This window comes from Peromyscus leucopus, chromosome 10 (genome assembly GCF_004664715.2).
Source record: "Peromyscus leucopus breed LL Stock chromosome 10, UCI_PerLeu_2.1, whole genome shotgun sequence".
Classification (NCBI taxonomy): Eukaryota; Metazoa; Chordata; class Mammalia; order Rodentia; family Cricetidae; genus Peromyscus; species Peromyscus leucopus.
In genome coordinates, this window is record NC_051071.1 from 83879451 (window position 1) to 83905691 (window position 26241).

Sequence of the window (26241 nt, forward strand, 5' to 3'; positions counted from 1 at the left end):
TCATTTGGTGAACAAAGAGTGAGGCCCTCTTCACATGGCTCCCCACATTTACCTCATCGCAGTTCTTTTTTTCCTCAACGTTTCAGTTAGAGCCAACCTTACCTTATCAGAGCATATGGATAGTCTATGTTGAGTTCACCTTGAAAGTGGTAGGTAAGGTTCCTTCCAACTGAGTCTTCTGAACCAGAGGTGCGATGGCCAAGGTTCTGAGAGCTTCATTCCCACACAGCCTTGTCTTCTCTCTCCCACCCAGGCTATTTCCACTATGCTGACATGATCTGTGAGAGAAAGACCCACTGATCCAAACTGCTTAACCAACAACACAGGGCCCTTCTGACTTGTGCTGTTCCTACTAGCATGTCTTCTATTGGTCAATCTGCATTTGGAAAACTCATTTATTTTTCAGTTATTAAGCCAACTATTACCCCCTCATTTCTGAAGACTTTGAAGACTTCTTTAGGCAGTATTAAGCAATACCTTTCCATGCTCTCTTTATGAAAATCATCCCCTTTAAAAAACATTTACTGTGCTAGGTGGTGAGTTTCCAGAGGACAGAAACATACTCATGTCTAAATCTCTCATGTGGAACTTGGCACATAACCACTACCACTGTGTGTCTTGACTATGTGAACAGAAAATCAAAGAGTGCACAGCCTATGCCCTTCCTTGGCACAGCACCCAGACCAGCATCACAGGCATTAGGATTAGAAAGCTCTATGATGGCAGTTGTCAGGCATGCTTGGGTTCTAACCAACCTTCTCTTGGTCTTACATCCGATTTCAGGAGGGACAGGGTGGACATTGTATGAATTAGATGCACTTTGTGGTAACCGTCTCTTCATGAGAGAATCTTCAACAACGGATGAGCTTAGAGCCCACCGATCCTGTTGTGTGTCTTATCACTCACTCAAAGGTACCTAGTCACAGGATAAAAATATTGACCTTGGCTCGGAAATTTCATTGTCCCACAACATGTCTCCTTTATTAGGTCAAATTGTATTGTGATATCTCCATGTCTATAGATGTTGCTATTCAGAGCTTATAGCTGGACATTTATCCAGAGAATTGTCTCTGGGGACAAAAATGTGCATGGGTTATTTACATGTCCCCAGGGATTGCCCACGGTGAATGACTGACATTCACAGCAGTACAAAACATTTACCTCCAGGCAGGGTTTCTCTGAGGTACCAAATCAACCTCCAGAGTCCTCGATGCCATCAGTGCGCTGCAGCATGTCGCTGTGTATCTTGGTTCCTGCTTTGTCCTGCTCCCTCACTTCCTTCCTGGTGTTTCCCTTAATAAATCTCTCACACATCTGCCTCTGGGGACTCCAACTTCAGGCAAGACCCATGTTTTATGATTCTGAGTCCAGTGGTCCCTTCACAACAAAATTCTGCCTGGACAAAGAAATGCAGACAAACACTGGATTCTAGTCCCACCCCCTCCAGGACTCATGACTGAAATGTAATTGTCACTGTGATGGCATTAAGAGATAGGACCTCTGGGGGATGATTCCATCATGAAGACTCTGCCCACAGGATGGATTAATGCCATTAGAGGGGAGTTATCACAAGAGTGGCCCCCGATGAGAGAATGAGTGTGGCCCAATGTCCTCCATCTCAGTCATGCTCGCTTGCCCCTGTGGCGTGTGGTGGCAAGGTCCAAAGGTTCCCAAGATGTTAAAATCACAATCTGACTTCCCAGCCTCCAAAACCATTAGCCAAATTAGTGTTTATAGTTTCCCTAAGCTGTGGTGTTGTTAGAACAGCAGTGGATGGATGAACACAAGTTCCTTACCTGTCATATGGCTGTGACCCATGGGAGATGATCTTCCTGACACGGAAAAATTCTGTGACCTTATTTGCTAGTCTATCTAAATATGTGTGCTTCAAATAAGGACAGAGATGTTATGCAATTATATGTAAATGTTTAAGTATTTCAATTATTTTTATTTATTTCAATATATTTTAGTGCCATGGCTTTATACCACATTAGATCCCTCCCTAATTACAAATGTTATAAATCCAAGGTAGAAAATAGAGAGCATCATTGGTCCATGTAATTAACATGTCTTTTTTTGTAGCAAGATATAAAATAATTCATCAACTTATTGATATGCTGGTGATATCATTACAAAATGATAGCTACCATTTCCTCTTCCTTGAGATCTTAAATGTGGTAAATTTCCTAAACTTTGACTTTACAAACTTTAACTTTCTAAAATTTTTCAAGAAGAGACCCATTCAGCCTGTCGGAAGGCATCCCAGGAAACATTATCTACACTGGTCCAGGCTTAATGGGACACCAGGAACCACTTCCTACAGCTAAAACAGAGACTTTATAACAGGGAACCGGTGGTAATGGAGGAGCTGCAGAGATGCCAATCAGAGAGCAAGGCTGGCCACAGAACAGCACAGTTGAAAGCCACTGCTGTTACAGCTCACACACACGTTAGGATTCAAACAGCCAGGTCCAGAACACAACAAAAGTACATTAGCGAGCTGGAAGCTGGCTATGAGACAGCCACGCTGACCAGGTAACAGAAAGGAAGGATAGAACTATGCAAAAATCAACTAAAGCAGTCTTAGCAGGTGCCAACCCATTCAGCACCCCCCCCCCTGTGAATGTACATGAGGCTCTGTCGCCCTTACACGCTCTTCTGACACATCACATTACAGCAGATTTAATTGTGGGTAATGATGATGTCTATAAAAGCTTCCGCCTATCCAGTAGGGGACCCACCCCAGACACCCTGTAAACAAGGAGCTAGATGAGGGGGCGCGGTGACGAAGAAAAACTTCAGCGACATCTTGAAAGCTGTGTCTGCTGACCTCAGAATGCCCCTTCATGCTTAAAGATCTTTGAAACTGCAGTTATGGTATAGTTCCCACTACGCCATAAATGGAGTCGCCAGGGCTTCCCACCCATGTGCATGAACTCAGGGTCAGCATCCTCACAAGACCTGGTGTCTCCATTCTACCACCCACACAGTGGCTTTGGCGTCCCTCCCTTTTATGGGAATCTTGACAGGATATGCCCTAAAAGGAAGATCCAGTCTATCTTGTCCCCAAAAGGATGAGGAAGGAGACACCTGGGCCTTCCCCATCCTCCATCCTTGCAGTACTTCAGGTATCTACTAATAACTACTGCTCAAAACCAACCTGGCAAGGAGGAGCCTGGGAGTCAACCCACCCGCAAGGTTCGACCCCCGCTGCCACAGGGAGCAGAACAGAGCGGGGTGAGCGGGGCGCCTGCAGGCAGCCGGCACCAGCGGGGTGGCATGGCACAGCTGCTGTGAAGATCCTCAGAAACAATCAAAGCCCCACCCGAGGAGCATCCTGCAGAGATCATTGCCCGGGATCCTAACACCAACGAACAAAACAAAGGGGAAACCAACCGGCCTTTGATTCCGCAGCTAATGAAATTATAAATCAAAACCACGGGGAAAGCCTCTGCACCCCGGCTTGCAACTGTGCTCACACATTCACAGAACCTCTGCCGAATCATTAGGGTTGGCTTTTGGAACAGTGTGAGTAGCTTTGCCTAAAGGAATACAGACGTTTCCCAACAAGGAGGCGAAAACTGCACCCTGCTTCCCTTGCTGCTGCTTGCGGTAGTCTCCCAACCCCCAAGCTTTTCTACAAAAATGTCAGTTCTGCTGTCCAACTTCTGGGGTAGGCTGAATTATAGATTAGTGAATTAAAAAAAAAAAAAGTTTTTCCATTCTTGGCATAAGAACTACAATGGGAAGAGTAGGTACTATAATTAATGTTTGCAATGATACTCCTCATTAAAACAAGTTAGATTCAAACATAAATCTTTGAAGTGAAAAATTAAGCTTAGTTGAGAAGTCTGTTGTGCAAACTAAACGCACACTCAGCGTAGTAAGTCCAGTAATTTCTGTAAGTTATTCATTTTTAATGTTTCGTTTCATAGATGACATAATCAGAAACTGAAGTGCAATGAAAAATTGTAAATGTATTGTCAGGATTTTCAAAGAACAGAAAAGTTGGGAAATATTTTTTTTTAACTCATGGTGCTGCTAGCCTATTTCTATTCTTGTCGTAAATTATTTATTTTGAGGCACACATGGGCTAAGGCCTGTGCTGGAAAATGGCCTATCTCAAGCTGATGGTCATCCTCCATCACCATCACAGATCTTAGCCTGGGAGCCTAGGGAAAGATAAAGAGAAATGGTGCATTTATTACTCTCGCCCTGCAGCGACATGGGAATCTGGATCCAAAGAAAGCCACCACCACATCCTAGGATACCACACACTAACCCACTGTCTGGGCTCCCAGTAGGGCTCCCTGGCCCCAGTTAGAACCATATTTCACACCTTCCATAAACAGCCTCAGAGAAGGTCCCTACAGACTAAGAACTAAAGATCTTTAAGAACATTTCCTCATCTCCTTCCTTCAGGTCTCCAGCGTAATCTTTCAGAAGGTTTCAGTCAAGTAAAATGAGCCTTCTGGTTGGAGACGATGCAATCCCCAAGTGGTTTCCGGAGACCAGGAACTTATGTCACATAAGAACCCATAATTCTATATTGTTCTGCTATCTGATATCCGTACCTGCATAGTTTTCAGTATTCAGGGGGACTATAATTAGATGAACACCATCTTATATCCCCCCATTATCTAGTACCCCACCTCCACCAAGCTCCTCATCCATGTTCAGTGAGTTATCTTCACATGATCAGCTTTGATTTAAAAGTAAAACTCAAGTTATAATGAAAATCACACAATACATTCTGGAACATCCTTTGCCTTCTATTCATCCAGCTCTCTCCCTTTCTGTAGAGGTCTATGCTTTTTAAGAAGTCCTTCGCCTACCCTGTGAGCTCTCTCCTTCTCCCTCTTCCCCTCATATTCCCCCCACATATGCATGTATTTGCACATATGTGGGTTCCTAGCCCAGACCCTTGCTCCTCATGACGCATATAAAATGAGAATAAGGCCAAGTCAATGTGTGAATAAATGAAAACACACAGACAAAAAAACAGAAAAGCAAGGAATTGGGGTCTAAAATACTACTAAAATACCCAGCAACTAGAGGCTGGAGGTCACTTTAGGCTGAAGGAAAAACCATTCCCACTGCCAGAATTTGAAAGCTGGCATCTTAGGGTAGGGAGCCACACTTGTATAAGGACATGGCAAACAGCAGGAGAGCCACACCCCAGGCTGCCATCTGCAAGGAGAATCCCACAAGAGAGGTGCTCACTGCTCAGCATGAAAGATGAGCCAAGCAGCAAGCAGGTGAGAACAGAGGACAAAGCACAAGGAGACATCTGGTCACTGAGTCTCGGCCCACGCTCTCCTTTATTTATGATCACAAGGTCTATCTGCACACTTTCACTGTGGCACAGTGTCCAGAAAGGGCAGATCACAGTCACAGAGGTTGGACTTGGAGAGTGTGGAACCTTCCAGGTGCTCCTCACTGTAACCATCTCATTTTGCTACTGTGAATAGTAACCCTAACACTGTAGTTTAAAACACAGCTTTATCATTTTATAACCCTACAAGTCAGGGTCTTTAACCGAGGCTGTTTTTCCAGAGTTTGGGGGGGGGCAAACCCCCTTTGCTTGTCCTTTCCAGCTCCCAGAGGCTGATGGGTATTCACTGACTCAACTCATGACCCATGCCACTCCAACCTCCGTCGCTGAGGTCACAGCTCCTTCCCTGACTCTGACACTCAACCCCATCTTATGGGGACCATTTGCACGTGGTCCCGTGAATAATCCTGTACCTTCTCTTCACCTCAAGATCCTCAACAGAGTCATGTGTGAAGAAAAAACCATTTGCTCTCTCAGGGTCTAAGGGTTGGGATTTGGGCATTTTTGGACAAACCATTATTCTGTTTACCACAGTCACCATTTGGGGAAATCACATCACTCACTTTAATACTCTTCTCCGCCTGTGACTGATATAAAACACTGGCATCAGACTACATCCTCCACAGTCCCAATTCCCTAAAATTCTATTTTCAAAAGATACAAATAAATGATAACTTTGTATGTCTGTAGCAGAGTTTTGCCCATTCCTTTGATTTCCTTTTTTATTTTTCTTTTATTTCTTCTTTGACACTTGGAGAATTTTTGCATTACACATAAACAGGTGAAATTCATGCAAGTGGTAAAAGGTTCATCACTCCAAAATGTTTTGTCAGAGCAGGATGGGATGGCTCATGCAGGTACAGCACTCGGGACCTAAAAGTTAGCCTCAGGTGCGCAGGGACCTCAAAGGCTAGCCTGAACTATTTTCAAAGTATAATAATTATTTCCAGTGAGTTGACCGGTTCTAGAAACTGTAGCAAGTTGGCGGTCTATAAAATCCCCCAATAAAGTAGGCAGACGTACTTGCAGCACATGGCTAACATACGTGAACCCCCTCTTTCCCCTCTGCCCTTGCTCCCTCTCAGCTCCTTACCCTCTGATTCCCACCCCGCAGGCATGGAGGGGCTGACAGGTAATGAAGCCCCTGGACAGCCGGCTGAGGAAGCCCAGACAACAGGGCTCTTTACAGTTTCATGAAGCACTCACTGCTCAGGGGAAGATGTGCTCGCCGCCGCTGATGAAAGCTGGACATTAAAGTGTAATGATGGCTGCAGAGGTGGAGCGGCCAGGAAGAGGGGGAAGGCAGAGACTGAAAGGAAAACACATCAACTCAGATTGCAGAGAGGGAATCCGGGAACGAGGCCCCGCCGGGCTTGCTGGAGCTGCAATGAACACCTCGGGCTGTCTCTATGAAGATAAAGCTGTCTATTAAAACTAACTGTAAATTCTGTTAAAAGATATGGGCGTTGAGGTAAGAGCAGGGGTGCACACTGAGCCAGGAAGCGAGAACACCAGGCTGGAGCTACCTCCGACACACTCATTTCAATTCCTCGCCCGCGGGTGCAAGCTTGCTCTTGCTCCCCGTTCGGGGCTCGAGTTTCTGCTGAAGCAAGCTCTCTCTCTCATTGATCTTACCTCATTTGTCCAGAATCTTCAGGACTCTGTCTGTGGGTATCTAGGAACTCTGGTTGTTGGCAGCAGTAAGTTTGCTGCCTTAATTTTAAATGCTCTTTTTTGTCCTGTCCCAGTTAAGTTGTTTGTGTGAAAAATGTGCAGTTGGGTTCCGGAGGGTGCTGGGGATCAGATCCCCTGTGGTTTTTCCTGTTTGGAAAACAATGTCTGGCTTGCCTACGGATACAGAGTAACCATTCCTTGACTCCTGCTGTTAGAAGGGTATATAAACCCATGGTGGTACGACTAAAGAGAGGTGCTTCCCTGACGAACTGAAACTGGGTGTCTAGAGTGCTGTTTAACCTTGGTGTCCCTCGCCATATTTCGTGCTCCAGCTGCGGCCGCAGCATCTGGTTCTCGCCCCCTGCTTCTCCTTCTATGCTTCATCCCTCTCTGTGACATTGGATTGGACAAAAGCATCTGATATAAGAAAACCAACAGGCAACACTTCCCACTAAAGACTCAATACCCTTGAGTCACTCTATGCATATGGCTGTTCTAGGGTCCCCAACCTCCTAACCCAGCATGCACAACCAGGACAGAGGCTACAGAGCCCATCTGGACTCAAGCTGCCTGGACCCTGGCTCTGTCCATCATTGGCTGTATCCTTAGTCTAGTTATTTATTGAATATCTTCACACCTCAGTTTTCTTTGCCATGAAATGGGAAGGATGGGGAAAGTAATTACCACTAAAGATTACTTCCAATAACAGCTTTAGAGATAACTATACATTCTGTGCCTTCCTTACTCACAGTTCTTGCATACACCCCATCATCATGAAGATGCTGTGGTTCCAGACCCACAGGTTCAGGCCTCATAGAATCCTAGCATTTTCACCTTAAGGTGTTCAGATCCTCCCGCCCCCCCGCCTTGCTTCCTTTGTGAACTTACTTCTCCCTTTTATTTTCTATCTCCAGTTTGTCTTGTGACTGGCCTATGGGTGTTTGAAAACACATTTCAGCTTGAAAGACTGGTGACTAGAACATCTGAACTTGGACTAATGTTGCCATACTAGGAAGCCAGGATATCCATGTATAGACTCCAGCCTTGAATTTCACTTTAAAAGAAAATGATTATTAGCTTAAAAACAAATGCAGAACTGCCGTTTGGTAAACTTGGGGTCTATGATGACTAATACTCATTGCTAACTTGACAGGCTCACCTAGGGGACAAACCTCTGTGTATCTCTGTGAGTGAGTTCCTACACTGGGTTACACCTGAGATGAGACAACCCACACTATGTGCAAGTGGTACCATTCGATGGGCTGGGGTGCAAGACGGAAGTGAGCTGAGTGCCAGCATCCGTCTCTGCATCCTGACTGTGGATGCGGTGAGACCAGCCACCTCCTGGGTTTGCTGCCATGCTCCTCCCACAAAGATGGAGCCACTGTGAGTTAAAAGAAACCCTTCCTGCCTTAAGTTGCTTTACAAGAATTTGTTGCAGCAATTAAAAAAAAAAAAGCAACTAACACGTGGTCTCACAGGAATTGTAATGCTGTGTGAAGCTGATTACCATTTACAGAAAGGCTTAAATATCATAAGATATTAGAAGAAAGTAAGTTTAACCCCCCAAATTATTCACGTACATTCATATATTCATAAGTAAGTTATTGGTCGAAGCCAAACATGTTTCAAACTAAATATTAACCCCAGTTAATGAATTTGCTAAGAACATGTATGCAAGACATCCTGGGTTTGATATCAGCTAAAACATCTATATAAGGACTTACAACTCAAGGAGAAAAGTAGTATACTATCTAAGAGAACAAGAATCAAAAACTCAGGTGTACAAAAAGCCAGAAAAGCAGGGCAATGACACCCTGGAGGCTGTCCTTAAGACAGGCAGGAAGGTGAGCCACAGTGAGCTGGAGGCAGCTGCCCTGTGGAACAAGGCCCCTCAGTCAGTCCAGTACTGACATTCTAAATCAGCACTAACTTTCTTTATATCAATTTTTTTTCAGACAAGCTAGAAATGCAGCTGTTTATATGGAAACACATTTCAAAATACTAGCTCAATATTTTTTCAGAACCACTCTACTGGCAAAATAAAACTAATTTGTGAATTTTCTGTTACTATCATTTTAAATTTGTACATATACAGTGTGTATACCCACTGTCTATATAACTGTATGACACAATGATATTCTCATGCAAATATGAAGTGTACATTATGATATCACCCCATACTCCCTCCACTGCCCTTCCTTACCCTCACCCTCAATAAATCTTCTTGTGACCTTCAAATCTCTATAGTTCTTTGTTACAAGAAATCCGAAGGGGGCTAAGAATATAGTTCAGTGGTAGAGTGCTTGCTTAGCATGTGAAGAGTCCTAGGTTCAATTGCCTGCAACACACACACACACCACATCATCCACACATACCCACACACACCACAACACACACACACACACACACACACACACACACACACACGAACAAAGGAAAAGAATACTTATTTTATTTTAGAGTGGATATCATGCTGTATGACCTGAGTTTAAGCCCCAAAACCCACATGGTAGAAGAAGACAATCATTTCTTCTGATCTCCACATGCATGTACACACATACACATATACATACATACATACACACACAATTAAAAATAGATATGTTTTCATTATTTCTGAAACCCTATCTAGCATTTTTAAAGTATAACTGTTGGTTGTTTTTTATCTTTTGTGGGGCCCACCACCCAGCTCCCAAATAAATCCCACATGGAGGCTTATTCTTAATTATAAATCCTCAGCCTCAGCTTGGCTTGTTTCTAGCCAGCTTCTCTTAAATTATCCCATCTATCTTTTGCCTCTGGGCTTTTCCCATTCTCTAACTTCTGTAAATCTTACTCTTACTCCATGGCTTGCTGTATAGCTGTGGGCTGGCACATGGAGTCCTCTTCCTCCTCTGGCTACTTCTTCTCAACCTTCTGCCCAGATTTTTCCTTCTATTTATTCTCTCTGCCTGTCAGCCCCACCCATCCTTTCTCCTGGCTTGCTACTGGCCATTCAGCCCTTTATTAGACCATCAGGTGTTTTAGACAGGCACAGTGACACAGCTTCACAGAGTTAAACAAATGCAAAGTAAACAAAAGTAACACACCTTAAAATGACATTCTACAACATATAATAGATATTAACTTATGTGAATTAAACCACCTTCTCTTAGTTAACCTGGTTAAAAAGCCACTTAGAGAAAATTATGGTCATACATCAAAGCTTGGACTTGAGAAGAGTCTGACTCAATGCCAGGGCTTTCTGAGCTGAAACTTTCAGTTAGCGCTCTCTTCAGTTAACAGGGGAGACTGCAGCCAACGTGGCCAGCTCTATGGGTCCTCTGCGGCATTTCCCAACAAAGCTTCACCTAGTTACCCTCTACCTAATAGATTTCTACTCATAGCTTCTCTCATAGAGTGTTGACATTTCGAAATACTACTAGCTCAAAGCTTAGTAGCTAAAAAAGCATATCGGAGAACCAGCTGGGAGAATCCTGCCAAATGCAGCGAACCTCGGAGGACTTGGCAGTGACCAGGCTTGATGTTTAACAGGGAGAGATTCACATGGAGGCATCAACTTTCCTCTTCCCAGAAATGCAAGGTGAATGCTTTCAGCAATATGACTTGTACCTCCTCCCCCTGAGACTTGGGAGAATACATCTGCTCATTAATGAGAAATGTTCCTGAGACCTTCATCTCACAGCAGCCTTGAAAATGATTCTTCCAGGCCTGATATGCAAGGCTGGGACCTGAGTGCCTCTGAGCATGTGTCCTGTTTTGGGGGATGCTATCAGGGTCTTTAAATATTAAGAGATGATAGAGATGGAGGAGACCCTTGATTAGAATCACCAGGGACTGAGGGAAAAGAAAATATTTACTCACAACCAAGACAAAATAGAAGGTCAAATGACTCTAAACAATTAACAAATGTCAACACATTTTAAACCCCATAAATACATATAATTATTTCTTCTTTTAAATTGAAAAATATTCATTCATTTATTTGTATGAGTGTTTAGCCTGCATATATGTCTGTGTACCACAAGCATGCCTGGTACCTTAGAGGTCAGAAGAGGGCTTTGGATTCCTGGGAACTGGAGTTACAAGATGGTTATGAGCCCCATGTAGATGCTGGGAATAAATACATAAAAATCATTTTCCTTTCTAGGAATATAATAGTGGAAATAGCAACCTCATCTAGGATCCACTGTTGCGAGCCCATAGAGATGGCCTCCTGCTATCTGATTTCATTTCACTGTTTTTGTCTTTGTTAATTCCAGCTACATCTTCCAGAGCGCCACTGGGCATCTCTCACAGGCTGTGGGAAAATAACACAGACTAAAGATAACACCACAAACTCCACGCCAGGGAGTCTGATTCCCTTCCCATCTCCTGTCAAAACCTTCAAGGAGAACTGTCACTCCCCTGAAGCAGCCACTTCTAATTTCCCTTAAGCTGGAATCTGTCCTCAAGCCTTTGCAATGACAGAACTACTCCTTCTGAAGTCTGCAACCCTGGATGGCAGGGTGGGAAGGAACTCTCCCAGCTGAAAGCTCCTCCTTCCCTTTCCACTTCTTGATTGTCTAAATTATCAAACTCAGAAATATCAAACATCCAAGATGCAATATACACCACGAATACAGTTAATTATTGTCAGTTAACAAGTGTCGTGTGTTTTTTCATCTCTTAGATGCTTCCAAGCAGAACATAAACCATTCTTGAGGCTTAATTTGGGAACTAGATGGCTGAGACCAAGGAAGCAATGTGTGAAAAGCATTATATTTGAAGAAAATAGAACCATCAGAAATGGAGAGTAGGCTCTGAATCATTTGTGGAAAATAATAAAGTTGGAAAAAGGAAAAAAGAAAAGTTGAGATAGTAACTGTGCTCAAATGAGTTGAAACCACAGGTCTACCCAAAAATCTGTACATGGGTGTTTCTAGAAACCTTATTCACAACTGCCAAAACCTTTAGACAATCAAAATATTCTTCCAGACCAATAAATAGTGATACTCCAGATAATGAAATAAGATTTTTTACGATTAAAAAAAGAGGCAGGAGAGATATCGGCAAAACTAGAGGTGACGATCCTACTTCCTACCACACACGAAGAAGGTTCAGAACAGAGAGGGACTGCAAGAACGTCACTGCAGTGTGTGGGGACACTGGGGGCAGTAGGGACATGACAAGTGGCAGTGATGTCACAGAGCGCGGGGATTAAGGATGGCCCTTTATAGCGTGATCGGAGCACACTGCCCCATCTCCTGTGATCAACTGTCAACTAAGGTGGGCGTGGCTGAGCAAGGAAAGGTAACAGAGGGCCCACCACAGTTCCTTCCCGTGCCCTACAACGGAGACACTGACTGCTAGAAAAGCCGATAGCCCATCAAGGCCTGAGCCCTGTCAGGGAGTCGCCACATTACCACAACACTGCGTTTCTCTGGAGACAGTGTCTAGTCCGCGTGGCAGCCTCCTCCTCCCACACTTCTGCTGCACAGGATGAACAGGGCCATCTTCAGAACCTACTCGTCTGGAGTCCTGTGCAGCAGATTAATAACAGGGCTATCGAGCCATGAAATGACATAGAGGAGATTCAATGCATGTTAGTAAAGGAAAGAGGCCCGCTGAATGCCCCAGGATTTCAACTACATGGCACGATACTGACTGGCATGTAGAGAGCAAAAGTCAATCGATACCCAGTGCGGTGGTTTACATGAGAATAGACCCTCCCCGGGCTCACATGCTTGAATGTTTGGTTCCCAGTTAGTGGAACTGTTTGAGGAGGATTACGAGGTGTGGCCTTCTTGAAGTAGTTGTGGCCATGTTGCGGAGGTGTATCACTGGGGGTGGGCTTTGAGACTTCAAAAGCCCACACTAGGCCCAGTATCCCTCTGCCTGCCGCCTGTGGATCGCATGCAGAGCTCTCAGCCATGCTCCAGTGCGTAAGAAAAGCCCCCAATTAAATGCCTCTTTTTTATTATTGTTTTTTCGAGACAGGGTTTCTCCGTGTAGCCCTGGCTGTCCTGGAACTCACTCTGTAGACCAGGCTGGCCTCGAACTCAAAGATCTGCCTGCCTCTGCCTTGAGTGCTATTATTAAAGGCAGGCGTGTGCCACCACACCCAGCTGAAAATTTTCTAAGAGCTGCCTTGGTCGTGGCGGTCTCTTCACAGCAACAGAAGGGAAGGGAAGAGTAATGGGCAGAGCACAAGAGGCATCAGTCTGCTCTATGAGATACATATGACATATGGTCTGTGAATAGACACACAATGCATGTATCAAACACGTGCCCATTTATCTACATTTACCAGAACCCAGAATGGCCAACACCAAGAATAAACCTGCACACTGTACACTGTGTTTGAAAATGAGTCCTTAACATAGGTTCAGCAGGTAAAGTGAATGTGTTCCTCTGGTGCAGGATGGAGAGAGTCGGGCTGTGCGGATGCAGCAGGGACAAACTGAACGGAGTGATCAGAAAGGCAAGTGAACGGCGATGAGGCTGGAGAGGTGGCCGGGCAGCGTAAGAACCCATCTCACTGACCTCTCGAAGGCCTCCAGTTTATTTCCCAGTACCCACATGGGGCAGCTCAAAACCCCCTGTAACTGTCGGCCCAGAGGACGTAATGCCTCTGGTTTCTGTGGGCATCTGTACTCATGTGCACAACCCACACGTGCGTACACACACACACACACACTTAAAAACAATACAAATAAATAAATCTATTTAAAAAGAAAATCCTTTTGTTACCAACAACCAGAAAAAAAAATGTGCCCTGTTTGCTAATGCCAGATTCTACCTCTGCAATTCAATCTTATTGGCTTCTGCTACTTGTTAAAATGCAAATACCCCTGGGAGAGATTAGTGCTGAAGCCACATAATTCAAGTGTTGCTGGAATTTACTTGATTTGGAAAGATGATTCTGATAGGATAAAAGTATATAGTAAACTCAAGATCATTGAAAAACAAATGATTTGGGAATGGAAAACTGGGGATATTTAAACATTCTATTAACTTTAGCAAAGTAATTTCTCTTTCTAATAAAAAAGAATGAAACTACCAAAGGCTTTAATCCATGAAAGAAAGAACTGATGTAAGACGAACTGCTAAACGGTCTTATTAATAAAAGCAGCCAGAGACAGATATTGAGGTGAAAACTGAGAGATCAGAGGCACAGGACAAGTCACAGCCAACCTCACCTTACCAACTCCTCAACCTCCAGAGAGAGCTACTTCCTGTATACCACGCCTATAGCCTTTATGTGCCCTGCCATCTCATTTCCTCTCTCTGCCCAGCTACATCACTTCCTCTTTCTGACCAGCTCTATTTCTTCCTGTCAGTCTGTACAGACCTCCAGACCTCTATGATTAACTAGTGCTGGGATTAAAGGCGTGTGCCACCATGCCTGGCTCTGTTCCCAGTGTGGCCTTGAACTCACAGAGATCCTGATGAATCTCTGCCTCCCGAATGATAGGATTAAAGGCGGTGTGTGCTACCACTGCCTGACCTCTATATTTAATATAGTGGCTGGCCTTTTCCTCTGGTCCCCAGATCAGCTTTATTGTGGTGCACAAATAAAATATCACCACAAATTGATACAATGGACTTTGTTAATTTTTTTTTGCTCTGCAAAGACACTATCAAGAGAATATAAAAAGACAGACAGGGTCAGAAGGGGTGGCATTTACAAACGTGTGTATTTGATCAAAGACTGAATAAATCAAACAAGATACCCAACAACCAAAGACTTTAACAGACACATCACAAAAAGGATCCATTGATAACAAATAAAGCATGTGAGAAATGTTCCACATCATACATCATCAAGAAAATTAAACCAATGAGATGCCACACCCATTAAAATGATCAAAATCCAGCAGCGACAATGGGGAGGAAGGGGTGCGCCCCCTGCTGTCAGGAATGCAGAATGTGCAACCACTGTGGAAGAGCCTCCCCAGTTTGACCACAAAAGTACAGCTGGGAAAGTGCCTGCCACACAAGCATCCTGGGTGAGTTTGGATCCTTAGCACCCACATTAATGCTGGGCATGGCAGTGCGCCTGTCTGGAACCCTGATCTTGGTGGTGGAGGGGATAGGCAGGTCCCCAGAGCTCACCAGCCATCGACTTCAGCTCATCAATGAGCTCAATGCTCTGGGGGAGGGCACTGCCCCCCCCAAAAGGAGAAAAAGTAGAAAGCACAAGACATCCCATCCAGTGTTGACCTGAGACCTATGTGCACACACACAGACATACACACACACACACACACACACACACACACACACACAGAGGACATGTACACACACATTCACTTGCACACATACATACACACAGGACATGTACACATACATTCACTTGCACACACACACATACACATAAATACACAAATACTACACACACAAAACCTACTAAATTCATTTTAACTATATGACCTAGGAATCATATTCCTTGGCAATTTACCAAAAGAAGTTGAAACTTTCTGTAATATATATATATATATATATTGAAATTTATAGCAGTTTTCTTCCTAATTGCCAAAATTTAGATGTAATCAGATGTTATCCCATATATGCATCTAAACAGCGGAATATTACTTAGTACTAAAAAGAAATGAACTATTAAGCCATGAAGGACACATGAAGAAAACTTAAATACATATTTTCAAGTGAAAGAGGTCAATATGGAAATATCACACACTGTATGATTTCAACTATGTGACATCATGTAAAAGAGAACGCAGTGAAGGTAGGTAAGGGTCAGTGACTGCCAGGGGCAGAGAGGAGAATCAAAGACAAATCACCTGGGATTTTAAGACAGTGAAAGCCATGGGTTTGATTGTATAATGATAGACACACCTCACCACACATTTGTCTAAACCTTTGGGATCTCCAACACCCAGGGGGAGCCCTGACAAAAGTTCTAGACTTTCAGGTGGTTGTGATAATAGCAGATGGAAAATCAGTGAGATGTTGACAGCGGAGAAGGCTATGACTTGTGGGGACAGACGGTATTATGGGAAATCACTATGTGCACTTAATGTGAGCTTAAAATTGCTATAAAAATTGAAGTCTGAGCTTTTAAAAAAAATTAAACAGTGAAAACAGTGTAACTACTTCATGTTTACAAAGCAAAAAGAATACTGATTACATGCCAATTTGTCTTGTTTTTCCTTCGGGTTTTGGTTTCCTGAGACAGGGTCTAACATAATCCTGGCTGACCTTGAACTTGCAAGAATTTCATAGTAGAAGACAGCTGGAAGATTAAAGGCTGGATAACACCAAATATTCATAATAAATGGCTTGCCTTTTTGACAGACCCTTGGCCAGCCAAAGTATAGTTTTAGTGCACAGCTGAATCTCTATGATGTATTCTTGCGGCCCGCAAGAGAACCTACTATGTAAGCCAAAAATATCCGGAGACTCTTGACTCACCTGTCTCCACTCTGCAAGTGCTGCCATTCCAGACCTGTGTCACTATACCTGGCTCTGCATGTTTACTATATTATTATTATTATTATTATTATTATTATTATTATTATTATTAAATGTTAGATACTTAGGGAATAGCAAGTGTGCTTTATAGGGAGACCAAAGATTCTTTATCTCAGCCTCTCCCACTGACATTCTACCCTGAACTTCCCAATATCTATCTATGCATTTCTTTTCAGATTCCCTGGTGTCAGTGGGATCAGGGACATGTGTCTGATGTTCTTACATTCTAGAGACTATATCTCAATCTATTCTAGTCTCTAACATTCACCAAAATTACCAGCAAAATCAGGAAGCTCTAGAATGACCTTGACAATGTAACCATAGGCCCTACAGCAATCTTAGGAGCATCAAACACCACCTCTGTGACCTTGTGGTTAAACACTTATGGCCGCTGAGTATCATCAGTTTATACCAGCTTCCAAAACAGCCTCTGATTAAAGCTCCAGCCAAGATAAAGAAAGCTCTTCTGTAGTTGATATATTGTTCACCCCAATAAACTTATCTGGGGTCAGAGAACAGAACAGCCATAATATTAAACATAGAGGATAGGCAGTGGTAGCACATGCCTTTAATCCTGGCATTCTGGATCTCTGTGAGTTCAAAGCCACACTGGAAACAGCCAGGCATGGTGACACACGCTTTTAATCCCAGGAAGTGATGGCAGGAAGCAGAAAAGTATATAAGGCGTGAGGACCAGGAACTAAAGCCTTTTGTTAAGCTTTTAGCAGCAGTTCAGCTGAGATCCATTGGGATGAGGACACAGAGGCTTCCAGTCTGAGGAAACAGGATCAGCTGAGGAATTGGCAAGGTGAGGTTAGCTGTGACTTGTTCTGTTTCTCTGATCTTTCAGCGTTCATCCCAATACCTGGCTCCAGGGGTTTGTTCTTATTAATAAGACCTTCTAACAATTCGTGATACATCCTTCCCTTAATTCTTTTAGGATTACTGGGGCTGTTGGCACTTTCAGACAAAAGGAAAGAAGAGGAGAAGACATCGAAACTGCCCCAGTTTGCACACCCTGCTTCTGCCTTGGAGAGTGACTATGGGCCTGGAAGGCTCTGACTAGATTGTTCTTCAGGCATTCGCATTGGATTCTTTTCTTCCTATGGACATAGGTGAATTCTATAGTAGATTCAATTTATATTTTACCTACATAGCAGTCCTGAACTTAAAAAGAAAAAAAACACATGCACACCCTCACACGCATGTGCACACACCATACCTGTCAAAAACAAGAGCGTATGGGAAAACGGTCCACGAACGGATTCATTTGAGGAGAATTTTGAGTGCTTGTAGGAAAACAAGATAAGAGTCTTGTGACTTCAGTTTCTTCAACAACACGGAATTGTTCTTGGAATGTGTTTGCATACTCCTCCCAGGGTTAGCGGATAGGGGTGAGCTAACTTCAGATGACTCATTATAGCTGGCTATTGTTATTTGTTTATGTGCCTCTATGGGAAAACATGTTCTTACCATGTACAGCTTGTCCTTGTGACTGTATACTTTACTCAGGTGACTCTTCTTAACCCTCAGAGTATAACTTGATGCTCTGAATAAAGTCAGCAATTACACGAAACTTTAGTCCGCCTCACTTATCGGCTCCGTTCTCCCAGGTCCTACCGCTCGAGAGGTAGACAGAAGGCGAAGCGCCCAGTTACATCATGTTACTACACCAAGTTACGACGACCAGCCAGGAGGGTAGGGGCCAATGTTGACATCACCTCTGACAACCACCACTCCATCTAATAGAATTAGGTGCCCTATAAATAATGAATAAAAGGGAGCCAGGCGTGGTGGCGCACGCCTTTAATCCCAGCACTCGGGAGGCAGAGCCAGGCGGATCTCTGTGAATTCGAGGCCAGCCTGGGCTACCAAGTGAGCTCCAGGAAAGGCGCAAAGCTACACAGAGAAACCCTGTCTTGAAAAAATCAAAAAATAATAATGAATAAAAGGGTAAACTCACTGATTTTCCCCTGCTGCATGAGAGATGAAGGAAAAGGATAACTTGGTGGGTGCTCAGACAGGGCCCCTGATAAATCCGTTTTCAGGACACCATTCATCAAACCTCGGCTTTAACTTCTCCATCCACATTCCAACACAGAAAACTTTAAAATATGCTAAGTGAGGGAGATAATGAGCACCCACACCAACAGCCCAGTGCAGAGGACATTGTTCCAAGGCAAACACAATGCTTTCAAAGCTGCACGCGTAGTCACAGAGGCACAAGGGGGTTTCCATATTCCAGATAAGAAAAATGCCATTATCCAGCATGAGCTAGTGTTTACTAAACACCAACGGTGTGCCAGGAAGTATGACAGACACCTCATGTATATGCTTCAGCCAGTCCTTATGTCTTAGTGAGGGTTACTATCACTGTGATGAGAAACCATGACCAAAGTAGCATCTACCTCAGAAGGTGGAGAAGTATTAGACGAGTCAACCATTGCAAAGTGCTCTACTGTACCTAGAGCACAAGGCTAGCTCTGTCGGTATTAGCTGTTACAATTCTCCATTAAAAACAGCAACTTCTGCAGCCGCTGGGCTCAGAGCTTCCACTATCATCCCCTCTAATCCTCCCAAGCGCCTCTGGACCTCTGCAGTCAAGTGCTTCTCTCTGACAGTGACATCAGGAAATGTACGCTATTGTTTTCCTGAAAGGTATGGCAGGACTCCAGCCAGTGGCAATGTCTACCCTGGAAGAAAAACATTTAACATTGTCCCCTCCAAACTTAAACATAAACATCTCCAAACTTTAAGGGACCTGCATATACCATTTCCTCAAGTATCCACAAGGGATTAACATACTGTGTGTATGTATGCATGTCTGAAGATTGAATTATAGAAATTCAAGCTCCTGTTCTTTATTTTGGATGTCTATGGGAGTTTGTGGATCCTAGCAGAGACCAGAAAAGGGGTCAGATCCCTTCGAGCTAGAGTTACAGATACTTGTAAGCTGCCCAATGTGGATGCCTGGGTCAGAAATGTGGTCCTTTATAAGAGCAGCCAAGAGCTCTAACTGCTGAGCCCTGTTATGGAGTATTAGTTTAAGATGTGTTACATTCATTTATGCAGTGGAATATTTGTTTAATGATGCAAAGATGTGCTGCATTATTTTATGTTGCATTTGTTTAACTCTGTAAAGCTGTGTTACTTTGCCTGTCTAGGCACTTGATGGTCTAATAAAGAGCTGAATGGCCAACAGCTAGGCAGGAGAGAGAAACAGATGGGGCTGGAAGGCAGAGAGAATAAATAGGAGGAGAAATCTAGAGAAAAGAGGAGGAGCAAGAAAAAGAGAAGAGGAGAATACCAGGGTGCTGTGGGATGTTAATGTATGTCCTGTGGGAGCCCTTCTTGGGTTCCTTGTGGCGTTACCCAGCAGGTCCGTATAGAGGATGATTAGGACCATGGGCCTGAGTGCAGGTGTTTGAGATGGTCTGCACTTGGCTGTGCTGGGGGATGGTCTGTATGTCAAGTTGTTCTGATTGGTCAATAAATAAAACCTGACCGGCTGTGGCTAGGCAGGAAGGATAGGCGGGACTAACAGAGAGGAGAAATAAAAGGACAGGAAGGCAGAAGGACTGGCTGCAGCCGCCGCCATGACCAGAGACACTGCAGCCGCCGCCATGACCAGCAGCATGTGAAGATGCCGATAAGCCACCAGCCACGTGGCGAGGTATAGATTTGTAGAAATGCGTTACTTTAAGATATAAGAATAGTTAACAAGAAGCCTGCCATGGCCATACAGTTTGTAAGCAATATAAGTCTCTGTGTTTACTTGGTTGGGTCTGAGCGGCTGTGGGACTGGCGGGTGACAGAGATTTGTCCTGACTGTGGGCAAGGCAGAAAAACTCAAGCTACACCAGGGGCCAGCCACCCTGCCAGCCACAGAGTAAGAAGGAAAGAAAGATATATAGACCAGAGAAAGATAAAAGGCCCAGAGGCAAAACAGAAAGAGAAGTGGGATAATTTAAGTTATAGAAAGCTGGCTAGAAACAAGCTAACCTAAGGTCAAGCATTCATAAGTAAGAATAAGTCTCTGTGTATTTATTTGGGAGCTGGGTAGTGGGGGCCAGAAGACTAACAAAAAAATAAAATAAAATAAAATAAAATAAATAAAATAAAATAAAATAAAAACCAGAGCCCTCTCCAGCCCCTCATTCTTATATTTTCTAAACTATCAATGGGATAATAGAATTTTTAAAAATATCAAGTACTTATTTGTGCTAGGCACTGAGCTGTGTTCTCACACATTATCTCGTCTTTACACTCAAGATAGGCTACACCAGGAGGTAGAATCCTCTTCTCCTTATAGATAGGACCAAGGTCATACAATGAGGTGACAGAACTGAGAACAGAAGCTGATTCTCTCAGACTCACAGCTTATACTTGACAAATTCACTGCGACCACAGGTGAAGGTCACTCTCCACATCTGAGACAATAAATTTCAATAAACTGAGATAGGCACAGACTCCTTCACTGGGAAGGACATGGAAAAACAAGCAGAACCAAGGAGTGCGTCCTCTGACCTTGCATTCAGAATTCCTTCAAGTCATGAGGAGACTCCACAGTCCTGTCACTGGGCTCAAGAATGTCTGTCTGGTTCTGTTTTATTTTAAGACTCTCACTCCTACTTCTGTTTCATTGTTATGAAAGCAAAGCAAATGAAAATTCAAAAGTTCTTCACCTCTAGGAACATCTTGGCCTTCCAAAGACAACTATTCCTGTTGGGGGAGGGAATACACCAACAAAAACAGTTATCTGTTAAAAGAATAAAGTACAAGAAAAACAACATACCTTTGGCTTTGTGCTTGACTTCAGGCCAACTTGGGAATGGCTTTTCGACTAGAGGAAAAATGAGAAAGAAATCTATGAAGAATGCAGCATTCCTGTAGGATTTATGCTAAAGCCGTCTCTTCTAGAAGACAAAAGTTTTGAGTTCAAGCTCATTTCCTTAACTTTCCACTGCGACCTCCAGAAATCTCAACAACACAGCCTGGGCGCCGGTGCTGGATTTTACTCACTGAATAGGGAGCCTGTATAGGCCCTGGAGCTGGCGATGCTGAGCAAACCTCGTACTTGTCAACGCCTTCCTCGTGGTTACCAGCTCAGCATCTTTTCTAGAGGATGCCCCAGAAGCCACCAACTGCAGCCCATGAAGACATACTCGCCGCTATGATGAGTCATATGGGAAGAAGAGGGGGATGAATATGAGCAGAGGGGAGGAGAAAGGCAGAGGAAGGACGCAAAAGCTCTGAAAATCGGAGGAAGAGGAAACAGACGATGGAGAAATGGCCCCTCTGCGGCAAGGCTTCCACCTACATCTCTACAGGACAAAAGCTCGGAAAAACATGTCTACAGTAGATGGAAGCAAAGTTCTCAGGAATACAAGCTTATACTGAGGGGCTTTTTCTACGAGATGGTTCATGAGGCTCTACATTGACTGGGGATTAGTAAAGGAAAAGCAGACATTGAACTAAGCACAAGAATATTTTCACACAGAATGTTACAAGTTGTTTCCCCATGAGAAAAAAGCGAAAACAAAACAAAAAAAAAAAAACCCAACCCTCCTGTATTTACTATTGAGATAGTGAGTATATTTGGCCTTGAGTGTATAATGAATCAGTTAATTCTAAACCACAGACTACAGCGTAGCTAGAGAAATGCCTTCCTAAGTCAGCAATCTCAAAATGTTTGGACTTGGGTCACAAAGGGCTCCTGTATCTATTTGTACTTATTTTTTAGCAACTGGAACTGAGAATTTTTTCCATATATATTTATTAGTTTGAAGATAACAATAACAGGCCCATTATACATTACCTAGCATACACTTATAGACTCTGTGGATGCTGAATATTGATGAGAAAGCAGCACTTATGTTTTTGTAAATGCCTTTAACATTTGCCTTGAGTAGAGAGTAACTAGGTTATCATATTTGCTTTTGCATTTAACCTACTTTGTTTGCAGCAGATAAACAAAGTCTTTTTTTTTAATTTAATGTTTTATTGATTCTTTGGGAGTTTCACATCATGCACCCCAATTCTGCTTACCTCCTGGTCCTCCCATATCCTCCCCTCATCCCTACAGTGCCCCCAGCACCCAGCACAAACAAATTATACACTTAAAAAAGCATGCCCAGAGCAACCTACATCCTCCAACTAGGTCCCACCTCATAAAGTTTGTGCCATATCCCAATAGCTGTTAGACCGTAAGAATCCAGCAGTGAGATAATCCATTGATAAAGGAACAACCCTCATAATCCAATCACTTCCCAGAGGCCTGCCCTCTGAACACTGCTCGGTCAGCTACTAAGCCTTTAGCACAAGAGCTTCTGAGAAACATGCGAAGTATCCAAGGTGGAATACGCAGTTTGGCAAGTCCAGCTGATGTATGGCCTTCCTCATAATCACAACCACTTGTCTAAGGAGGATGTCAGCTGAGAACAACATGTAGGAAAATACTGAGAGCTGGTGCTGCCATCCCTCCCCTTCACTTTGAAGAACACAAACAAATGGACCTCTTTTTCTCTCCCCACTAAATGCCTATTAATAATCCTAATTTGATTGGATCCTGTGGGTGACCAGGGAGAGCTAAAACAGGCTAAAGGTTAGCAAATGACTCAAACTAGTCTAAAGCAGCAACCCTCTCCTAACAATGCCAACTTACAAACATACACACACAAATCCTATTTTTGTTTATTTTTAGACATTTCATTGTGCTTCTTTATCATATTAAAGACTATAAATCTATGAATAGGATCTTTGTGTACAGGTCAACATCATAATAGTTAACTTGACTTCAAGAAAAAAAGTTTTTCATTGATAAAAATGATTAAAAGCCAAGCTACTTCTAGAAAAAAGAATACCTTTTCACTTGACATTAAATGAGTCTTGGATCTCTCATGGTAAAGGTCTGATCTAGCTAGAATGGTGTTGGGCTTAGACCACCTGAGCCACATACAATGGGCTACACAGTGCCCTCAAAGGGAGATGGTAGTCTTTAAATTTTTCTTTCATAAATTAGACATGACAGTTTATTTTTCTGTAAAAAAAAAAAATTAGTTTTATAGGCTACACTACAAAGGCCCATTTAATGTCAAATATAACCAAAATGCTATGAAGTTGCCAAAAATATAAACTATCACAATATTAACAATTAAAGTAGAAAATAATAAAATTATCCCAGAAACTATCATATTTTTCCATATATGGTATCTCTAACAATAGCATTTTCAAAAAAGCATGTTTAATTTGAAGAGGACCGAGACTATGGTGGAAATGCGGGCATTCTGAATTTCAAGGTACTGGATGTATTGTTGATATGTCTCCCACCTTTCTCACAGGAATGCCTATGCTTTCCTTACTCAAGGTCATCTCCAAATCACTGTGAGCTTCAGCAGCTACAGACAGGGTCACTTAGGACTCCTGCTGGAGAAGAGGAACAAGCAAAGAGAAAGTCATGGAGTCACTTCCCAGGCACACTCACTTGCCCAGGCTCTCTCAGAGGGCCCTGACTACCGCCTACGGTCACGGTCACCCTGCCTGTCTTAATTGGGGTGACTATTGCTGTGATGAAACACCATGACCAAAGCACCTTTGGGAGAAAAGGGTTTATGTGGCTCACACTTCCACATCATAGCCCATCACTGAAGGAATCCAGGACAGGAATTCAAACAGGGCGATAACCTGGAGGCAGGAGCTGATGCAGAGGTCTTGGAAAGGTACCTCTTACTGGCTTGTTCCCCCTATCTTGCTCAGCCTGCTTTCTTATGGAACCTAGGACCACCAGCCCAGGAATGACTCCATCCACAGTGGGTTGGGCCCTCCCCACATCAATCACTAATGGAGAAAATGCCCTACAAGCTTGCCTGCAGTCTGATCTTAGGGAGGCGTTTTCTCCATTGGGGTTCTCTCCTCTTAGATGACTCTATTGTAGGTCAAATTAACATAAAATTAGCCAGCACACTACTACCTGTACTGAAAAACCATAGAAATGGGGAAGGAAAATCAAAAGAAAAAAAAAGACGTGTTTTTCTTAAACAGTTGAGTAAAAATTACAAACGATGGGACAGAAAAGGATTTTGAAAATGCTCACTGCACTCTCCAGCAGAGACTCTCCGCTGCTGCCTGTAACCCTTATTCACGGCTAAGAGGCAGGGTAATTGCATTACTGTGCTACTTTTATGGATGAGAAGGCTGAAGCTCAATAATTTACACAACCCCACACCGCCCCAAAATGCTAGAACCAGATTCCAGCCAGCCTATGGAGATTAAAGTCCAGGGTCTTAGAACACCATACCAGTTATCTGAGAAAAGTTACCCAAGGAGGAATTAGCTGAGCCCAAAAAACAAGAAGGGCTGCATTGTATGAATGGCTGCCTTGAAGGAAGGAAAGAAGATGTCAGAGAAGAGACAGTAGATTAGAACCTCACCAACCAAGTAGTCGAGTGAGACTTGGGCTGGCCTGAGTGGCCAAGGCTCTGAGAGTTTCCTCGGCAGTGATCACATGAATAGCAACAGGAAAGGCCAGGGAAGGCAAGCAGGGTAGCTTGGGAGGGAGCAGGTGATGGGAACTGTTGTACGTGAACCACATGCAGCAGCAATACACATAAGCCAGAAGTGCTTCTTTCAAACATTGCCTAGAAATGACTTTCTGTAGACTTCATGACATTTAAATAAAGTACCATGGAGCCACTTCCCAGGCACACTCACTCGCTAACCCTGAACACAGAGGCATGCATGTGTGCATGCACACACACACACACACACAGAGAGAGAGAGAGAGAGAGAGAGAGAGAGAGAGAGAGAGAGAGAGAGAGAGAGAGGCAGCAGAAAAAAATTTATAAAGAAACCAATGGTTTTCTCAACAATAAAATTATACCAAACTTGCAGAATTCTGACACCAACTCTTACTGAGTGGTGTTAATTAAGGCAGTGTATTCTCTATTTCAACGTTCCAAACAGCAAGGAGCAAAGGTGATTATGTTTTCCAGACTTGCTTATGGAAATGAGTGTTCTGACACCTACTTCTCCAACTGGGGTCAAGATCACTGCATGCATGACTTTAATGGGAACCAAAAGGATATTTAAATGACCTCCTCTAGCAATTAGCACTCGGTTTCTCTGCCAAGGATCCTGACCACATCGCTAAGAGGACTGGAGCTTGGGATTCCTCTGCTCTTTTAGCAGAATTAGGTAATGTTTCAGTTTGCTCTACCAACATTAGAGAATCCAATTTAAACCCCAAGATGAAACTGACAAAGAAGCATTCTTAAATATAAGCTCTGGTCTAAGTTCCCTTAATTGAAAGCTTCAGGGTAATATAATAGGGTCACCCTGCAAATACAACGATTACTAACTCATGGACAGAGAAGACTGCTCTCTTAGCAGGACAGACTTTGAAGTGTCATCCTGTGTTCAGGGGCTGGACCAAACACACCTCAGCTGATAGGACATTAAGAAAGCATCTCGTTATGCATGGCCTTCTGTTGCTTGCTTTCTAAAACAACACAAAAAGAAATGGCTGAATAGAAAGTTCTAGAAATAAGTGTTGGCCACCTAATGACTTGCAGTGGCTAACACTGCAGTCAACCTTGCAAGTTATGGAAGAACATATTCCCTGACTTCTTTCCTATATTTTGCCCCAATCTCATCTTCTTTCAAAGAAACTGCAAAGCCAATTGAATCCAAAAGATCAATGATGTTTTGAACTGAGATTATTTTATGATACAAGACCAACCCCTGCTTGCCCAGAGGGA

At 43.4% G+C, this 26241-nt stretch overlaps 1 protein-coding gene across 3 annotated transcripts in view; it reads right to left on the minus strand.

Annotated features, from left to right (window-relative positions):
* Nucleotides 1-26241, minus strand: part of Rasgef1b (RasGEF domain family member 1B) — a 525537-nt gene that overhangs the window by 409040 nt on the left and 90256 nt on the right. For all 3 annotated transcript variants that reach the window (XM_037209192.1, XM_028873160.2, XM_028873161.2), the window contains exon 2: nucleotides 21282-21329. In XM_037209192.1, coding sequence (XP_037065087.1) covers nucleotides 21282-21329 — 48 coding nt within the window. The remainder of the gene's footprint in view (nucleotides 1-21281; nucleotides 21330-26241) is intronic.